General features: G+C 44.4%; 1 protein-coding gene across 1 annotated transcript in view; it reads left to right on the forward strand.

The window, feature by feature from the left end:
* syne1a (spectrin repeat containing, nuclear envelope 1a) overlaps window positions 1–20,174 on the forward strand; it is a 205,172-nt gene that overhangs the window by 94,512 nt on the left and 90,486 nt on the right. Inside the window, exons 60-69 of the mRNA XM_082976172.1 lie at window positions 11,312–11,476; window positions 11,903–12,075; window positions 12,478–12,631; window positions 12,885–13,028; window positions 13,253–13,417; window positions 14,607–14,924; window positions 15,127–15,282; window positions 16,283–16,453; window positions 19,085–19,411; window positions 19,561–19,713. Coding sequence (XP_082832298.1) covers window positions 11,312–11,476; window positions 11,903–12,075; window positions 12,478–12,631; window positions 12,885–13,028; window positions 13,253–13,417; window positions 14,607–14,924; window positions 15,127–15,282; window positions 16,283–16,453; window positions 19,085–19,411; window positions 19,561–19,713 — 1,926 coding nt within the window. The remainder of the gene's footprint in view (window positions 1–11,311; window positions 11,477–11,902; window positions 12,076–12,477; window positions 12,632–12,884; window positions 13,029–13,252; window positions 13,418–14,606; window positions 14,925–15,126; window positions 15,283–16,282; window positions 16,454–19,084; window positions 19,412–19,560; window positions 19,714–20,174) is intronic.

Below are 20,174 nucleotides of genomic sequence, written 5' to 3' on the forward strand. Positions count from 1 at the left end.
ACAAGCCCTCAGTTCAGCCTCTCAGCCTATTGATGACAGTCTGAGCACTGATGGAGAGATTGTGCATTCCTGGTGTAACTCGGGCAGTTGTTGTTGCCATCCTGTACCTGTCCTGCCGATGTTCTGATGTACCGATCCTGTGCAGGTGTTGTTACATGTGGTCTGCCACTGCGAGGACGATCAGCTGTCCGTCCTGTCTCCCTGTAGCGCTGTCTTAGGCGTCTCACAGTACGGACATTGTAATTTATTGCCTTGGCCACATCTGCAGTCCTCATGCGTCTTTGCAGCATGCCTAAGGCACGTTCAAGCAGATGAGCAGGGACCTTGGACATCTTTCTTTTGGTGTTTTTCAGAGTCAGTAGAAAGGCCTCTTTAGTGACCAAAGTTTTCATAACTGTGAGCTTAATTGCCTACCATCTGTAAGCTGTTAGTGTCTTAATAACCGTTCCACAGGTGCGTGTTCATTAATTGTTTATGTATCATTGAACAAGCATGGGAAACAGTGTTTAAACCCTTTACAATGAAGATCTGTGAAGTTATTTGGATTTTTACGAATTCTCTTTGAAAAACAGGGTCCTAAAAAGGGACGTTTCTTTTTTTTGCTGAGTATATAGAAGCATATATATATACACATATAAACAGTTAAAGTCGGAAGTTTACATACACCTTAGCCAAATACATTTAAACTCCGTTTTTCACAATTCCTGACATTTAATCAAAGTAAACATTCCCTGTCTTAGGTCAGTTAGGATCACCACTTATTTTAAGAATGTGAAATGTCAGAATAATAGTAGAGAGAATGATTTATTTAAGTTTTTATTTCTTTCATTACATTCCCAGTGGGTCAGAAGTTTACATACACTCAATTAGCATTTGGTAGCATTGCCTTAAAATTTTTTACTTGGGTCAAATGTGTCGAGGTAGCCTTCCTCAAGCTTCCCACAACAAGTTGGGTGAATTTTGGCCCATTCCTCCTGACACAGCTGGTGTTACTGAGTCAGGTTTGTAGGCCTCCTTGCTCGCACACACTTTTTCAGTTCTGCCCACAAATTTTCTATAGGATTGAGGTCAGGGCTTTGTGATGGCCACTCCAATACCTTGACTTTGTTGTCCTTAAGCCATTTTGCCACAACTTTGGAAGTATGCTTGGGGTCATTGTCTATTTGGAAGACCCATTTGCGACCAAGCCTTAACTTCCTGACTGATGTCTTGAGATGTTGCTTCAATATATCCACATCATTTTCTTTCCTCATGATGCCATCTATTTTGTGAAGTGCACCAGTCCCACCTGCAGCAAAGCACACCCACAACATGATGCTGCCACCCCCGTGCTTCACGGTTGGGATGGTGTTCTTCAGCTTGCAAGCATCCCCCTTTTTCCTTTTAACATAACGATGGTCATTATGGCCAAACAGTTCTATTTTTGTTTCATCAGACCAGAGGACATTTCTCTAAAAAGTACGATATTTTTCCCGATGTGCAGTTGCAAACCGTAGTCTGGCTTTTTATGGCGGTTTTGGAGCAGTGGCTTCTTCCTTGCTGAGCGGCCTTTCAGGTTATGTTGATATAGGACTCATTTTACTGTGGATATAGATACTTTTGTACCTGTTTCCTCCAGCATCTTCACAAGGTCCTTTGCTGTTGTTCTGGGATTGATTTGCACTTTTCGCAGCAAAGTTCGTTCATCTCTAGGAGACAGAATGCGTCTCCTTCCTGAGCGGTATGACGGCTGCATGGTGTTTATACTTGCGTACTATTGTTTGTACAGATGAACGTGGTACCTTCAGGCATTTGGAAATTGCTCCCAAGGATGAACCTGACTTGTGGAGGTCTACAATTGTTTTTCTGAGGTCTTGGCTGATTTCTTTTGATTTTCCCATGATGTCAAGCAAAGAGGCACTGCGGTTGAAGGTAGGCTTTGAAATTCATCCACAGGTATACCTCCAATTGACTCAAATGATGTCAATTAGCTTATCAGAAGCTTCTAAAGCCATGACATCATTTTCTGGAATTTTCCAAGCTGTTTAAAGGCACAGTCAACTTTGTGTATGTAAACTTCTGACACACTGGAATTGTGATACAGTGAATTATAAATGAAATAATCTGTCTGTAAACAATTGTTGGAAAAATGACTTCTGTTATGCACAAAGTAGATGTCCTAACCGACTTGCCAAAACTATAGTTTGTTAACAAGAAATTTGTGGAGTGGTTGAAAAACGAGTTTTAATGACTCCAACCTAAGTGTATGTAAACTTCCGACTTCAACTATATATGTATATATATAGAAATTAACGACAAATATCTTAAATTCAAATACAACCATTTAAACAACTGGATTAGCACGAGAAGCAAAAACGTATTTGACTTACTAATCTAAAAGTAACGTTACATTCTCCTTCCAATCTTTCTTGCGCACAGGACTCCTCGTGTCACTCTCCCGGTCAATTTCTGCAATTATCTCATCCAAATGTGTATACTTGAAGTTCAATTTATCGTTTATACTCTTAGTTGCCATGTTGTACTTTTTCAGTGTTGAGAAAACTTTGTAGAAGAAAGCGAGCGCTGCGTAAGGTAAACTCCCCTGCGTCCTGTGGATTTTTACTGGACAATGAATCGTGTTGTGCGCAGCCATAGGACAATGGCCGTTTGTAGGACTATGGGCCATCACATACTTATATTAAGCCCAGCTCATTGGCTATCTAGCTAGCTATGTTTCAGAACAATACTGTAGGTGGTCATTGGACCAAGAGACTGTCAGTCAAGTGAACACCGCCCGTCTCGTTGGTGCATAATGATGACTGTCCTTCATGGGCTAATTTACATATTGTGTAGCCAAAACAGAGCCCACCTAGCCTGGCGAGCGTTCAACCTCTTGGCTTCTTGAATGGATACCAAGTTCTTATGGTCCGTCCAGATCACGAAAGGATGAGGTGCTCCCTCCAACCAGTGTCTCCACCCCTCAAGGACCAACTTGATTGCCAAGAGCTCCCGGTTGCATACATCGTAGTTGTGTTCCGCTGGCAAGAACCGCTTGGACAGAAAGGCACATGGGTGCAGTCTCTGTCCCCCTCATTCTGCTGTGAAAGGACCGCCCCTGCTCCGGTGTCTGAGGCTTCCACCTCTACCACGAAGGGACGATTAAGATCAGGATGAACGAGGATGGATCTGGAGGTGAAACGTCCCTTGAGCTCCATGAATGCCCTGTCAGCCTCTCGGGTCCAGCTAAAACAGGTCTGGGACTAGCGGATTAGGGCCGTGAGAGGTGCTGCCACTGCACCAAAGTTGTGTATAAAACACCTGTTATAAATGGCAAACCCGAGGACCCGCTGGACTTGCTTAAGTGAGGTGCGACGGGGCCAGTCAGTGACCGCCCGAACCTTAACAGGGTCCATTTGGATGCCGGCGGTAGAGATAATGTGGCCCAGGAAAGAGACTTGGGATACATGGAACTCACACTTCTCAATCTTGATGTGTAGTTTACTCTGCAGGAGGCATCTAAGGACTTGGCGGACGTGCAGGATGTGTTCCGGATGGGTCTTGGAGAAGATTAGGATGTCGTCGAGGTAAATAAAAACGAACCGATTCAACATATCCCTAAGAGTATCATTGATAAATGCTTGGAAGACTGCCGGTGAGTTCAATAATCCGAATGGCATGACTAAATACTCATGGTGGCCACTATGGGTGTTAAAGGTAGTCTTCCATTAATCTCCCTCCCTAAGGATTGTAAGCGTTGCGGAGGTCCAGTGGTGAAGAATTGGTCTGATATTCCACCTGGCCAGAGCCAGTGTCCATCGAGGGCTTGAATCTGCAGCGGGATGGGACATTTCATGCAGGGGATTTGTAATTCTCTGGCAAAGTCTTGATCAATTAAATTATCTGCAGCCCCGTAGTCCATGAAGGCTTGAATCTGGTGCTGACGGTTGTCCGAGTGGAGGGTTGCGGGTAGTGACAGACGGTGACTGTGTAGCCGGGGGGTAACTGCACAGCCCTTGTCCTGGCAAGCCCCAGAGTTTCCCGTCAGCTCTGGGCATTTAGCACGGAGATGGCCAAGACCTCCGCAGAAGAGGCAGCAGCCTTTGCGCATGCGCCTGTCACACTCCTGTGGGCTTAGACGTGTGCGTCTCAGCTGCATGAGCTCTTCAATGCTGTGTTCGGGAGGCTTGGGGTGCTCAGGAAACCGAGATACTGGGGTGGTGTCAAAATGTCGTGGTCTCACACATTCTCGGAGGCGGTTGTTGATCCTGATTTCTAGCGTTATCAGGGACTCGAGGTCCTCTCCCAGTTCCCAAGAGGCCAGTTAATTCATGATGGAGTTAGACAAACCCTGGTGGAAAGCGGTGACCAGGGCCTCCGTATTCCACCCACTCTCGGCGGCGAGGGTGCGAAACTCAATGGCGAAGTCAGCCACTTGTCTGGCCCCTAGGCGGATGTTGAACAGTCGGCTGGCCGCTTCTCGTCCGCCGACTGGGTGGTCGAAGACTCGTCGCAGCTCGGCAGTGAAGGCTATTATGGAGCTGCAGGATGGTGGCTGCTGTTGCCATACCGCCTTTGCCCACGTCAGGGCCTTGCCCGAGAGTAGAGAGATGATGTAGGTGATCATGGTCCGATCGGTGTGGAACGAGGAGAACTGTAGCTCGAACACCAGAGAACACTGAGATGAGGAACCCCATGCATCCTCCCAGGTCGCCGTCATACCGCTCGGGGGCTGGGATCTTGGGTTCCCTGGTGCAGATTCACTGGAGGAACTACAGCAACGCCTGTAGCACTGGGCAATGAGACCTGGGGATTGGCTCCTCCTGGGTTGAGGTTGGACTGTGGTGGAGGGACTCGGTAAGTGCCTGGAGGGTCTCTGATATTTGGGAGAGTGGTTCTTGCTACCGCCCCAGCAGTGCTCCTTGGTGGGTTACAACATTCTTGATCTGGGTGATCTCTGCTGGGTCCATGTTTAGGCAGAAGCTTGATGTGACGTGGTGAGGTTGGACCCAGGTGCAGAGAAGAGACCAGAGGAGGAATCAGTGGTTATGGATAACATAATACTTTATGGAGATACGGTAGCCGAAAACTCACTCAGGAACGTAAGCAAACGTTAAATAATTCATGCTTCTGCAAAGGACAACAGAAAACACATCTCTTTTAACAGGGAAATCATAATTATTTTATTTATTTTTTATTTCACCTTTATTTAACCAGGTAGGCAAATTGAGAACAAGTTCTCATTTACAATTGCGACCTGGCCAAGATAAAGCAAGCAGTTTGACACATACAACACCACAGAGTTACACATGGTGTAAAACAAACATATAGTCAATAATATAGTAGAAAAATAAGTCTATATACATAGTGAACAAATTAGGTGAGATAAGGGAGGTAAAGGCAAAAAAGGCCATGGTGGTGAAGTAAATACAATATAGCAAGTAAAACACTGGAATCGTAGATTTGCAGTGGAAGAAAGTGCAAAGTAGAAATAGAAATAATGGGGTGCAAAGGAGCAAAATAAATAAATAAATACAGTTGGGGAAGTGGTAGTTGTTTGGGCTAAATTATAGATGGGCTATGTACAGGTGCAGTAATCTGTGAGCTGCTCTGACAGCTGGTGCTTAAAGCTAGTGAGGGAGATAAGCGTTTCCAGTTTTAGAGATTTTTGTAGTTCGTTCCAGTCATTGGCAACAGAGAACTGGAAGGAGAGGCGGCCGAAGGAGGAATTGGCTTTGGGGGTGACCAGAGAGATATACCTGCTGGAGCGTGTGCTACAGGTGGGTGCTGCTATGATGACCTGGAGCCAGTGGGTTTGGCGACGAGTATGAAGCGAGGGCCAGCCAACGAGAGCGTACAGGTCGCAGTGGTGGGTAGTATATGGGGCTTTGGTGACAAAACGGATGGCACTGTGATAGACTGCATCCAATTGATTGAGTAGGGTATTGGAGGCTATTTTGTAAATGACATCGCCGAAGTCGAGGATCGGTAGGATGGTCAGTTTTACGAGGGTATGTTTGGCAGCATGAGTGAAAGATGCTTTGTTGCGAAATAGGAAGCCAATTCTAGATTTAACTTTGGATTGGAGATGTTTGATGTGAGTCTGGAAGGAGAGTTTACAGTCTAACCAGACACCTAGGTATTTGTAGTTGTCCACATATTCTAAGTCAGAACCGTCCAGAGTAGTGATGCTGGACGGGCGGGCAGGTGCAGGCAGCGATCGGTTGAAGAGCATTAATTTAGTTTTACTTGTATTTAAGAGCAGTTGGAGGCCACGGAAGAAGAGTTGTATGGCATTGAAGCTCGTCTGGAGGGTAGTTAAGAACACAGTGTCCAAAGAAGGGCCAGAATTATACAGAATGGTGTCATCTGCGTAGAGGTGGATCAGAGACTCACCAGCAGCAAGAGTGACATCATTGATGTATACAGAGAAAAGAGTCGGCCCAAGAATTGAACCCTGTGGCACCCCCATAGAGACTGTCAGAGGCCCGGACAACAGGCCCTCCGATTTGACACACTGAACTCTATCAGAGAAGTAGTTGCTGAACCAGGCGAGGCAATCATTTGAGAAACCAAGGCTGTTGAGTCTGCCGATGAGGATGTGGTGATTGACAGAGTCGAAAGCCTTGGCCAGGTCAATGAATACGGCTGCACAGTATTGTTTCTTATCGATGGCGGTTAAGATATCGTTTAGGACCTTGAGCGTGGCTGAGGTGCACCCATGACCAGCTCCGAAACCAGATTGCATAGCGGACAAGGTGCGGTGGGATTTGAAATGGTCGGTAATCTGTTTGTTGACTTGGCTTTCGAAGACTTTAGAGAGGCAGGGTAGGATAATATTTTTGCAGGAATCTCCTTGCGAATGATTTTGCCGAAGATTGTATCTGTAGCAGTTTGGGTCAAAAGTGTCCCCCCCTTTGAAGAGGGGGATGACCGCAGCTGCTTTCCAATCTTTGGGAATCTCAGACGACACGAAAGAGAGGTTGAACAGGCTATTAATAGGGTTTGCAACAATTTCGGCAGATCATTTTAGAAAGAAAGGGTCCAGATTGTCTAGCCCGACTGATTTGTAGGGGTCCAGATTTTGCAGCTCTTTCAGAACATCAGCTGACTGGATTTGGGAGAAGGAGAAATGGGGAAGGCTTGGGCGAGTTGCTGGGGGGGTGCAGTGCTGTTTACCGGGGTAGGGGTAGCCAGGTGGAAAGCATGGCCAGCCGTAGAAAAATGCTTATTGAAATTCTCAATTATAGTGGATTTATCGGTGGTGACAGAGTTTCCTATCCTCAGTGCAGTGGGCAGCTGGGAGGAGGTGCTCTTATTCTCCAAGGACTTTACAGTGTCCCAGAACTTTTTTGAGTTTGTGTTGCAGGAAGCAAATTGCTGCTTGAAAAAGCTAGCCTTAGCTTTTCTAACTGCCTGTGTATATTGGTTTCTAACTTCCCTGAAAAGTTGCATATCACGGGGGCTGTTCGATGCTAATGCACAATGCCACAGGATGATTTTGTGTTGGTTAACCTCTCTGGGGTATGTGGGACGCTAGCAGTGACACACTGCCAACAGCCAGTGAAATAGCAGGGCGCCACATTCCAAACAACAAAAATCTCATAATTCTAATTTCTGAAACATACAACTATTATATCCCATTTTAAAGATACACTTCTCGTTAATCCAACCACATTGTCCGTTTTCAAAAAGGCTTTATGGCGAAAGCATAGCATTAGATTATGTTAGGACAGCACCTATACAAGAAAAACCACACAGCCATTTTCCAAGCAAGGAGAGGCGTCACAAAAACCAGAAATACAGCTAAAATGAATCACTAACCTTTGATGATCTTCGTCAGATGCCACTCATAGGACTTCATGTTACACAATACATGTATGTTTTGCTCGATAAAGTTCATATTTATATCCAAAAACCCCATTTTACATTGGCGTGTACTGTTCAGAAATGTTTTGCCTCCCAAAACTTCTGGTGAATGAGCAAATCAATTTACAGAAATACTTATCATAAACATTGATAAAATATGAAACTGTTATTCAAAGAATTATAGATACACTTCTCCTTAATGCAACCGCTGTGTCAGATTTCAAAAAAACTTTACAGCGAAAGCACACTTTGCAATAATCTGAGTACAGCGTCCAGACACGAAACCAAACCCGCCATTTTGAGGAGTCAACAAAACTCAGAAATAATATTATAAATATTCACTTACCTTTGATGATCTTCATCAGAATGCACTCCCAGGAATCCCAGGTCCACAATAAATGTTTGTTTTGTTCGATAAAGTCCATCATTTATGTCCAAATACCTCCTTTTTGTTTGTGCATTCAGTCCACTACTCCAAATGCAGGAAGCATGCGCAAAATGTCACGACGAAAAGTCAAAAAAAGTTATATTTACGTTTGTAGAAATATGTTAAACGATGTATAGCATCAATCTTTAGGATATTTTTAACTTCTATGGGCTACGTGGGCTAGCGTCCCACCTGCGGGACACAGCCAGTGAAATATCAGGGCGGCAAATTCAAAAACAACAAAATGTCATAATTCAACTTTCTCAAACATACAACTATTTTACACCATTTTAAAGATACCCTTCTCCTTGACGTAAGCACATTGTCCAATTTCAAAAAGGCTTTACAGCGAAAGCAAAACATTAGATTATGTTACGAGAGTACATAGACAAAAATAATCACACAGCCATTTTCCAAGCAAGGACATGTGTCAATAACACCCAAAACACAGCTAAATGAAGCACTAACCTTTGAAGCACTAATCTTCATCAGATGACACTCCTAGGACATTATGTTACACAATACATGTATGTTTTGTTCGATAAAGTTCATATTCATATCCAAAAACAGTATTTTACATTGGCGCGTGATGTTCAGAAAATGGATTCCCACCAAAACTTCCGGTGAATGTGCACATCAATTTACAAAAATACTCATCATAAACGTTGACAAAATATATGACAATTATTTAAAGAATTATAGATAGACTACTCCTGGATGCAACCACTTTGTCAGATTTTAAAATAGCTTTACGGAGAAAGCACATTTTTCAATATTCTGAGTACATAGCTCAGCCATCACAGAGAGCTATACAGACACCCGCCAAGTTCGTGGCAACCTAAACTCAGAATTAGTATTAGAAATATTCTCTTACCTTTGCTGATCTTCGTCAGAATGCACTCCCAGGACTGCTACTTCCACAAGAAATTTTGTTTTTGTTCGAAATAATACATATTTATGTCCAAATACCTCCGTTTTGTTTGTGCGTTCAGAGCACTATCCAAAGGCATAACGCGCGAGCACGGTACCAGAGACGAAAAGTCAAAATGTTCCATTACCGTACTTAGAAGCATGTCAAACGCTGTTTAAAATCAATCTTTATGGTATTTTTAACGTAAAATTGCGATAATATTCCAACCGGACAATAGCATATTCATTCAAGGAGAAAAAGAAGGAACGGTGCCCTCGCATGACCGCGTATATCCAATCCCTTTGTCCACAGGCAGTCCACTCAGTAACTGAGCTCCTATTATCTGCCCAGTAACAGGAGAAGGCTGAAACAACTTTCTGAAGGCTTTTGACAGCCAATGGAAGCCTTAGGAAGTGCAACGTAACCCCACAGATACTGTAGTTTCGAAAGGGACTAGAAAGAAGAACTACAATTCTCAGATCCTCCACTTCCTGGTTGACTTTTTCTCAGGTTTCTGCCTGCCATATGAGTTCTGTTATACTCACAGACATCATTCAAACAGTTTTAGAAACTTCCGAGTGTTTTCTATCCAAATCTACTAATAATATGAATATTCGAGTTTCTGGGCCAGAGTAGTAACCTGTTTAAATTGGGTACGTTTTTCATCCGGCCGTGAAAATACTGCCCCCTAGCCCAGACAGGTTAACATAAATCTTCAGTAATATTCCAACAGGACAATTTCTATGTCTTCAGAAAAGAAAAGGAACACAGCTAACTCTCACATGAGCGCGCACCTCTGAGCTCATGTCATTTTCTCACTCATCTACTTCCAGGAGCTCTTATTCTCTCCATATTCACAGTAGAAGCATGAAACAACGTTCTAAAGACTGTTGACATCTAGTGGAAGCCATAGGAAGTGCAAAATGAACCCTAAGTCACTGTATACTGTATAGGCAATCACTTGAAAAACTACAAACCTCAGATTTCCACACTTCCTGGTTGGTTTTTCTCAGGTTTCTGCCTGCCATATGAGTTATGTTATACTCACAGACATCATTCAAACAGTTTTAGAAACGTCAGAGTGTTTTCTATCCAAATCTACTAATAATATGCATATCCTACCTTCTGAGCCTGAGTAGCAGGCAGTTTAATTTGGGCACGCCTTTCATCCGGATGTCAAAATACTGCCCCCTACCCTAGAGAAGTTAAGGGCAGTCAGGTCTGGAGAGAACCAAGGGCTATATCTGTTCCTGGTTCTAAATTTCTTGAATGGGGAATGCTTATTTCAGATGGTGAGGAAGGCATAATGAGTAAATAGGACACACCTGAGTGTCGTTAATGTCTCTAGGACGGTCTCTGCCGCCCTCTGGTGACAGGTGGAACCATGACAGTGGTAGAACGTTTATTTTGATTGGTGATTTTCTGCATTTATCAGAAGTCCCATCAGTAGCCTGATTTCAGATGTGTCCATGTAAACATGATTATTAGGGGAATTGTTCTTCTTGCAAAGCATGTAAACTTTTTAAATAAACTATTCTATTAATCTGACTATCCACAATAATTGTATTATTGTGTGCATATAACCATGCTCACTGAAATACCAGATAGGAAATACTGCTATGGTAATATTGGGCTGACCTTCTCAAGCAATCTAGTGAGCTAGGCTATTTATAGGTCTTCTTTCGGTAACATAGAAACAGGAGGAAGAAAATCACTTGAGAAAGCCGCTTGTTGCTAGCGCTGTGGATATGTTAAGCGGAAAGAAAAGGTTGCCCCTCTATTCTTTTCTTGTCCATAACATAACCATGGCCAGATTCATAAAAACATGTTTTGATTTTATTGGACAGATAGAGAGAGAGAGAGGATGACAATGGGAAAAGATCGGTCCTATGTCAAAGGGCATAGGACCGGATTTGAACCTGTGCCAACTCCGTAGAATGATGTGCAAGAGGCTGCGGCATTACCACTAGACCAGCATATTTTCTGCAGAAAATATCATATTTTCCTGAGTGAAAGGAAAACCTTGAAAGGTCTTATTTTATCCTTGGTCTATGCTACCACTTCAAACCGTTTCTACATACCTCTATACCGTGTACCTTGTTGAAGTAGCTCTGCTTGGTCTCCTCCAGGACAAGGCCTCCAGGATAGAGCGTATCGTAGGGGAGCACCGTCTGTTCTCCCAGGGTCTGACGGAGCTCCAGAACTGGGTGTCTGAGGCTGAGAGGATCCTGAACACCTGCCTCTCCCCCACAGCCGACAAGACTGTACTGGAAGACAGGATGATACAGCTGGAGGTAGGTATGGAAGACTAGAAGAATGTAATAGAGAGATCTAGGGACTCTATAGTTTTGCCCAAAGACCGAGAAAGAGTTGTATCTCTCAAAAGTGATTACAAATCAATATCTAACCTATAAATGTGTAGTATCAGGGGTTACCCTCGTGTAAACATTCTGAAGCTCTCAAGTCTAGTGTACAACAACTACTCTTTGTCTGTTTTTGTGTCTGTGGTTGTAACTGTATCTAAAACTGTTGTATGTGGTTGTAACTGTATTTAAAACTGTGTCTGTGGTTGTAACTGTATCTAAAACGGTGTCTGTGGTTGTAACCGTATTTAAAACTGTGTCTGTGGTTGTAACTGTATTTAAAACGGTGTCTGTGGTTGTAACTGTATCTTAAACTGTGTCTGTGGTTGAATCTTATCTGTAATTGTGTTTCCCCAGGCCCTGTTGGCAGCCCGTCAGGAGAGGGAGATCCAGCTGAAGATGTTGCTGACACGTGGTGAGGCTGTCCAGAGGAACACCTCTGCTGAGGGGGTCCCCGTGGTCCGAAAACAGATCCAGGACCTTAAGGACTCCTGGGACTCTCTGCTGTCCGCCTCCATCCAGTGTAAAAGGTCAGGAGACATATTAATCAATTAGCCAATTTGACTTTAATCCATCGATTTAATCTAGGAGGTCAAAAGGGTTAAATGGTAGGAAATAAGACAATCATTTGACAAAGAAAAATAGGCATTCATTGTATTAGACAATAATAATAATAATAATATTTGCCATTTAACAGATAAGATTAGTATTAGATTATAATACACTCAAGGTTATTTGTGTTAACACTCCAGTGAGTCTATCCCAGTTGATTTGGTCTGTTGACTTTGTAGGAGCAGCTGGCTCTATCAGTAGCTACAAGTAAAAAAGAATGACATTTTTAAAAGTTGGCTGGTCAAAAAGCCACCATTTTTGTAGAACGACCCTAACAGTCAGTAACCCTGAAGAATGAATGTGTGTGTTTCCTGATCCAGTCAGCTGGAGGGGGCCCTGTCACAGTGGACCAGCTACCAGGAGGACGTGGGCCAGTTTATCATGTGGATGGAGCGCGTGGAGGCCACTCTGGGCTGCTCAGACAGACAGTACTCTGAGATGAGAGACAAGACCGCCAACCTGGGCAAGACCAAGGTACAGTACTGGACTCATTGTAATGGATGGGTGTATACACATTGGTGGTGGATGGAGGGAATCTACACCTTACAATATAAAGGGCTTTGACTCCTGAAAATAACTAAAAGCAATGCACCATCATAACCTTGTAGTGTTGCTGATTTTCACACTAAGGGATTTTTTTTTTAAAGTTACATGTTTTAAGTATTTCATCTATCATGTTCTTATGCTGTATCCACAGCTGGTTAATGTGATACTGTATGTGTTTTAGCTTCTGTATGAGGAGGTCCTGAGCCACAGCAGTCCATTAGAGACCATTGCTACCAAGGGCTCCAACATGGCTGAACAATACACTACCCACCAGGAGGTACACAGCCTACAGGAGAGATACACCGCCATCACAGACAAGGCCAAGGTACCCACAGCCTTCATACTCCTGTCTTCATGTTTCCCTTCATGTCCTTAAAGATAGTCTTTCCCAGGACTGGGTAATGGCTTAATGAAGTAGCTTTATTTTATTTGTAAGTCACAAGATAACTGAAAAGGCCTAAAAGGCCAAAGAGTTTGGGAGCCAATACTTGAAATGGTAACCCAGGCATGTGGTATCTCTACATGGTATCTCTCTGTGTCGTGAACCAGGCTGCAGTCTACAAGGCTAAGGATCTGGTCCTGGCCCATCAGGAGTACCAGAGGGGGCTGCACATGTTTGAAGACTGGCTGGAGCAGGAGCAGGGAACACTGGGCTCTCTGTCCCACCCAGAGGGGGATGTGGACACCCTGGAGAACACACTACAGCAAATACAGGTCAGTACAGTACAGCCTACTATATGCCTGGTTTGGTATGGATCAGTGCTATCCGGGATCCTTGGGACCCTTACCTAACCCTAACCTTAACCCTTACCTTAACCATTTTACATTTCAACTTCAATGGGGTAGGGACGTCCCAAGAATCCCGGATAGTGTGTCAGTTGGTTTTGAATGAGGAGCTATAGTAGAGCTGTAGCACTGACCAGCTGTGTAATGTTGGTTTTATAATGATCTAAACACATAGTGAAAGCAGAGAGCTTCTGACAGGTTCAGAATAGTAATTGATAATGTACATGTACAGTACTGCATCATGTTGAACTTGATATTGGTATGTTACTGTATCATGGAGCTGGGCAATATGGACAAAAATCCATATCGCAATAAATAGTCAAATTTTTTGCAATAACAATAAATCATCTATAAATACTTTTTGGGTGGTGCTAGAGTTGGGCTATATGGACACAAAGTAATACTGTGATAAATGTAACGATTTTGCTCAATAACAATAAATACAATGCTAAAAAGTTTTTTTAATGGACAGTTACTTTCCGTTATTGGCAGGGCTCTAGGTGATTTCTTTCCAGAGATAGTAGCCTATGAGTCAAAAAGGAAGCTATTTCATATAACATATCCAAGGAATGAATGATTGATATTTTGATTTGCAACCTGTCCAAATAGGATCCAGAATGATCAGATTTCATTGGGTCTCTTCAGCGATACATTTTTGTGCATATTGGCCTATGGACTATATTTTTAACCACCTGAGGAAGTGGGAACTCAAAACACTTTGCTAGATTACCAACTCTAAATATGATGTTATTGCTATATAGCCATGTAGGCTAATTGATTAATCTACCTGTAAATGTAGGCCAATGCCTTACAAGTACTTTCCAGCGCTAGGCCTAGGCTATACTTGATGTAGGCCTATTCACTGCAAATGGCGCACTCTGCTCTGATCTGCGGGCGCATCAAAACCATACTACAGTCTACTCCAGTTGTAAAGTGGTGCCATGAACTCAATAGCTGTAGTACAATCTACAGGAACGTTGTGTAGCAAAATCACAGAAAATGATTGCCGTATGCAAAATGCTTCGGTAAGAGAAAGGCCATTTTGGTTTATCGTCCCAGCTCTACTGTATCATCCCGCCTCTCTATTTTCTACCTCCATTCCCCCTCTCCTCCACAGCTCCTCCAGGAGCGCTGCTCCCAGGGCCAGTCCCTGCTCTCTTCCCTGCTGTCAAGCAGGGATGGGGTGATTCCGTGGGGCGCGCCCCAGATTGAGGACCGAGCCCTAGACACGGCACAGCGTGAGTGGGGGGCCTACCAGGCCCGGCTGGGGGAGACCAGGGCCACGCTGGGCTCTACCTTGGGCAGGCTCAGGCAGATGGGCCAGAGGTTCCAGAGCCTGGCCCTGTGGCTGGAGGACATGGAAGGGAAGGCCAACATCCGTGGACATCGCAGGTCTGACAGCGCTTCCAAGGATGCCCAGCTAAAGCAGCTCCAGGTAGGGGTTAGATAGAGGGAGGTAAGAGACTGTGGTTTGTCTAGTACTGTTGAAGGATCGTTCACACTGTTAGGCTGTGTCTCAATGGTCTCAAACCAACAGGTACATTTTTGACATGGGATGTCAAAATAACAGCATTTTGATATAAACCATCTACAGTATCTAATTGTAACTCTGTCTTTCTCTGTAAATGGTTGTGCAGCTGTGGCAGGAAAGTGTGCTAGCCCGGCAGAGCGAGGTGGATGGGCTGTCTGCTCTGGCCCAGCAGGTCCTGGAGGAGACCCACATCAGCAGCCGGGTCAGCACCAGAGCCACCCAGCTCACTGCCCGATACCACGCCCTGATTCTCAACATACAGGTGAGACAGTCACTACTGACTGATCTTTCTGATATGAACAAAATGGCTATGTACGTAAGATAACATTGCATTTACACTCATAGCCCAGTTGTCTTGCAATAGATCTTGTTGCAGTGACTTTCATTGTCTTGAGGCTGTACTGTAACACTGCGGTGAAACAACTATGAGAGTTTAGTTGAGCCCCAGAACACACCCAATACACTCAGAAGCCAGTCTTTTTATTTGTCTGCTCCTCTTGGGAGAACTAAAGGAAAATCAATGGTGCTCCTCTGGTCCTGGGCTTAGTCTGTAATTAAACGCTACAGAAGGCAATCTCACACTCCTCACACACACTGCTGGAGCCTAGAGTGGAAGGGCTGTGCTGGCAGAGCCATTGATTTTTACACCTACAGTAGCACCTCTCGCTCTCACACACACACACACACACACACACTTTCTCTCTCTCACGTAGGCTACAGTGCACACACTTTTTCTCAAGTGTGCTTGTGAACGCAAGCAAGCACGCACGCACGCACACACACACACAAACACTCACTCTTTCTGTCGCACTCCCACCCTTTCTCTCTACTCTACTCTCGCTCACACACACACAATTGTTCTGTGTGAAACGTGTGGCCATATGGGCCGCGGTACAGAGCTGTTACCTCCGTCTCCATCTCTGCAGTAAAGGTGTGCACTCAGCACTATCAGCTAATTGGAGCTTCACGCCACGGGATCTGCAAGTCAAGTGGATTATGTGCCAAATCCATAAAAAGACCTCCTCATTCATCGCCATACCATCTAAGTCAAGTGGATGTGTCAAAACCCCCATAAAAACGGAGATATCGTCAAATGAATGATGTATCAATAACATATATTTTTTTTAAATAATAATATCCAAATCCAAGACAAATCTGTGGAAGTATAAGGAATAAAAATATTTTCAGGTGTCGAGTTTCATGTTTCTGGGGTGATGCAAACTGTCTGATGTCACTCATTATTTTATCCAATCCGCTTTTAGGAGACCATCAAGCAGCTGAAGGAGGAGCTTAGGAGCATCGAGGAGGCAGAGAAACTCTGTGTGTCCTTCTCTGATTGGCTTAGATCAGCCCAGAAGAACTTCAGAACCGTGACAGCCAGCACGGAGGCTCTGGACCGGGTTGCCATGGAGAGGAAGATGAAGCAAGTAGAGGTACTGACACCTGGTAGAGTAGGGTTCAACGTGGCTCCTTTTCTGTTCACTTACTGTACAATATTAGATTGCTACTATAGAACCCAGGCATACACTAGTTGTTAGCTTCATTTAGTGGTATTGGTACAGAACCCTGAGGTACACCTCCTCGCTAGAGTGCCCTGATAAAAGTGAATTAAGCTTGCTTGTGCTATATTACACAGAAATGATTAGTCTTACTCTAGGTAGTTTCACAGCAGTCAGCTTGTAGTCCTCTGTAGCTCAGTTGGTAGCGCATGGTGCTTGTAACACCAGCGTAGTGGGTTACATTCCTGGTACCAGCTGTACATAAAATATTTATGCACGCATGATTGTAAGTCGCTTTGTATAAAAGCGTCTGCTAAATGGCGTATATATTGTAGTGCGGGAAAGCCTCTTTTCAATCGGCCATGTTAGCCAGCAAAAAAATGTATTTGCTTGCCAAGCAACATAAGGTGCTTGTTCATTACATCAACATGAAAGTTTGCTTAGCCAGTTTGGCTTGGGTTGCAGATATTTGCATGTAAGGTTAGCAAAAGCATTCAGTACCTAAATATAAGGGCACTTGACAAGATAGTTCCTTGTCTCTCTCTTATCTGACGTCGCTCTTCTTGAGTTGATAAGACATTGATTTATATATTAGTGTCCGTGCGCACACTGCATAAAAACATCAAAATATCTCCAGTAGTTGACTTGTCACAGTTCATATTGAGTGTGAAGAGGAAGGAGAGAGAGAGTGTGTGTGTGTGTGTATTGATCGTGTCTTTATGAAGACAAAGCAGGAGCGGCTGTAGAGGAAGCCCTGTAGCAGAGAGAGCCCTCCCACTGTGAAACAGAGGATGAAGAAGCACCAGTGTCAGGAGCCTGCTGGCACAGACACTGTAATTGATGCAATGCCCTTCCCGCTCCGCATCACACACACACACACACACACACACACACACACACAGACAGACTCCTTCCCGCCAGACACACACCCAGGCTTTGCAGTAATCCATGTCTGGGATCGATCTCCCTCTCTGCATAGGAACAGAGGACATGTTGTCGTCACATGTGTTCTGGTGGCACTGCAGACTGCAGACTAATACCAGACATCAGCCACACAGGGGAATTAGACGGAACCCAGTGTGAGGATGGGAGACTAACATGATAATCAGCATAACTGATCGATCCACTCCTGCTGGAGTGAGTGACAGAAAGATTTAGACTTTGTACAGTTATTGGTCATAAATGTACTTATTAAATGTGGCCAATTATAGATCTCCATAGTGACTCATTTGCTGTTTTTCCATAATTATTTCTCAGAGAGCTTTATGACTATGCTAAATGCAATGTGTTTGGATTCAAATATCTTTCTGTACTGTAGAATATAATAGGTACAACCCTAGCCCTCTACAGAACATACTGTGCTGACAGTCAGTTAGAGTATGAGAATTATACTGCTGGCAGTTTAATACACTGCAGCATCAGTGGAGGCTGCTGAGGGGAGGACGGCTCATAATAATGTCTGGAATGGAGCGGATGGAATGACATCAAACACATGGAAACCATGTGTTTGATGTATTTGATACCATTCCACCTATTCCGCTCCAGCCATTACCACGAGCCCGTCCTCCCCAATTAAGGTGCCACCAACCTCCTGTGTGGTAAGAGTCTATGAAGGAACTAGTGGAGACTGTAGCTACACTTGCCAGTTACCAACAACAGCTGTATGTACATGGTATTATTAGACATGTAAAGGCAGGTGTTGTTATTAGCAGTCTCGTACAAACCTGCACATCTTGTTTAGTGTGTCAGGTGGAGAAGGCAGAGGAACGTGTGTAGACCGAGACAGACCGGGTTAGTATGATCAACAGCATAGCAGCAGAGCTGGGGCCATTATTATATAGTTCTCCTGTGATGATAAAAACTCCATGGTATCCTATGGAATAAAGTATGTGCTTGGAGAGGGGGTGTGTATGCATGCGTGCCTCTGTGTGTGTGTGTGTGCGTTTGTGTGCGTGCGCATGTGTGTGTGTGTGTTGGTTGGTTGCTGTGGAAACCCCCACTGCCTCTGTCCATTATAAGGACCCGGTAATTGGCCCTCCTTTCATATTTCTCACCGGGGTCTCACCGGGGTCTCACCATGCAGGTGTCAGCTTACCTGCCAGGTTCAAAGACTTTCCAGGAAAAGTGGAGCTTCTCAAACACTGTCGGTGAAACCTCAGGTGGCCGGGATAGCAGGGTTGTTGGAGGAACAAAGAAATGTGTGTTGGTGTGTGGAATGTAGCTAAAATCACACATACAAGATGAATGTGAGACTTGCTCCGAATATTTGGTATGAAAATAAATGCGTTTGTGTAGAGGTTTACGTGCAGGCAAACCTAATTATCTTGGCAACAGTCTTTTTTTCTATTGACATTCAATCCAATTGTATTTGTTTAGAACGTATTACCAATTGTGTGTGTATTCATGCATGTCTGTGAGTATGCACACATGCGCACACACACTATTTCAACAAATTCTCTTTCATGTCTTTTTGTATAGATTGCATCACTGTGTACACTGAGCTATACAGTACTGTAAACATATCACACATTCGTTCTGTATCTCTATGACCTCTCTCGCCTCCAGACTCTCCAGGCTGAGCTTCAGCAGGGCCATGGCCTGCTCAAGGCCCTCAGGGAGCGGGCAGAGCGGGCTGCAGGCTTCCTGGAGGAGGCTGGAGCTGAGGGGCTGGGAGGGGAGGTGGAGGCCAGGCTAGCCCAACTGGAGGAGCTAGCCGGTGGGCTGCGGCAAGAGTACAGCACCCTGGAGAGGGCTGTGTGTCTGGCCAAGGAGTTCCAGGACAGGTACAAGGCCCAGGCCCGGTGGGTGGTGGAGACCAGAGCCATGCTCAGTGCCCCCTTGGAACCTAAAGCTGAACTGTACCAGAAGAGAGCACAGCTGGCCAAGTACAAGGTACGGTACCTCTGTAACCCCTCAACCTCAGCTCTTTGATTCAATAGAGAAGATGTGCCATATACTTTGTTGATCCTACAGTTACAAATAAAGGCATCAAACCCAAAATAGCATAACGGTCTCCCTCCTTCCTTACCTCCCTCCACCAGGCCTTGTTGCAGACGGTCCAGTCCCATGACTCGGCAGTGAGGTTGGTGGTGGAGAAGGGAGAGTCTCTGCTGCTTTCAGTCCAGTACCCCTCCATCAGAGACAACATGAACAGACTACAGACGGACTACACTGAGCTCTGCAACGCTGCCACTGTGAGGATTTACTATTACTGATGGATTTTTAAAGACGTCCCAAGTATGAATACAGTAAAGTACACACATTAAAGGGTAAAAAGGTTTTAGACTACTGCAAACGCCAAGGAGTTGGTCTGATGGTCAAATGTGATGTCATCAGCCTCCCCCCTTGCTTGAGGAACAATAGAGTAGCAATAGAGAACAAAAGAGGAAAGCCCCCCCACCCCACCCCACTTGTGCCATGTCTTGTCTGACCTGTACCACCTATTGAGATGTACCTTTGTTAAGTAAATCAGCTGTTACATGATGTGAAAAGGAGACTGGAGGAGGACTTTAACCAGGTCCTCTTAATGGGACTTTGATGACAGTTTTCTGAGTGCTATTGTATAGTGGTTACCAATACAGTAGATGTTTGGACTACTTCAGCTATTACTGTTAGTAACTTGGTACTGTTGGTACTATTGCTACAATATAGTAGC

Source organism: Salmo salar, chromosome 06 (assembly GCF_965601325.2).
Source record: "Salmo salar chromosome 06, fSalSal1, whole genome shotgun sequence".
Taxonomy (NCBI): Eukaryota; Metazoa; Chordata; class Actinopteri; order Salmoniformes; family Salmonidae; genus Salmo; species Salmo salar.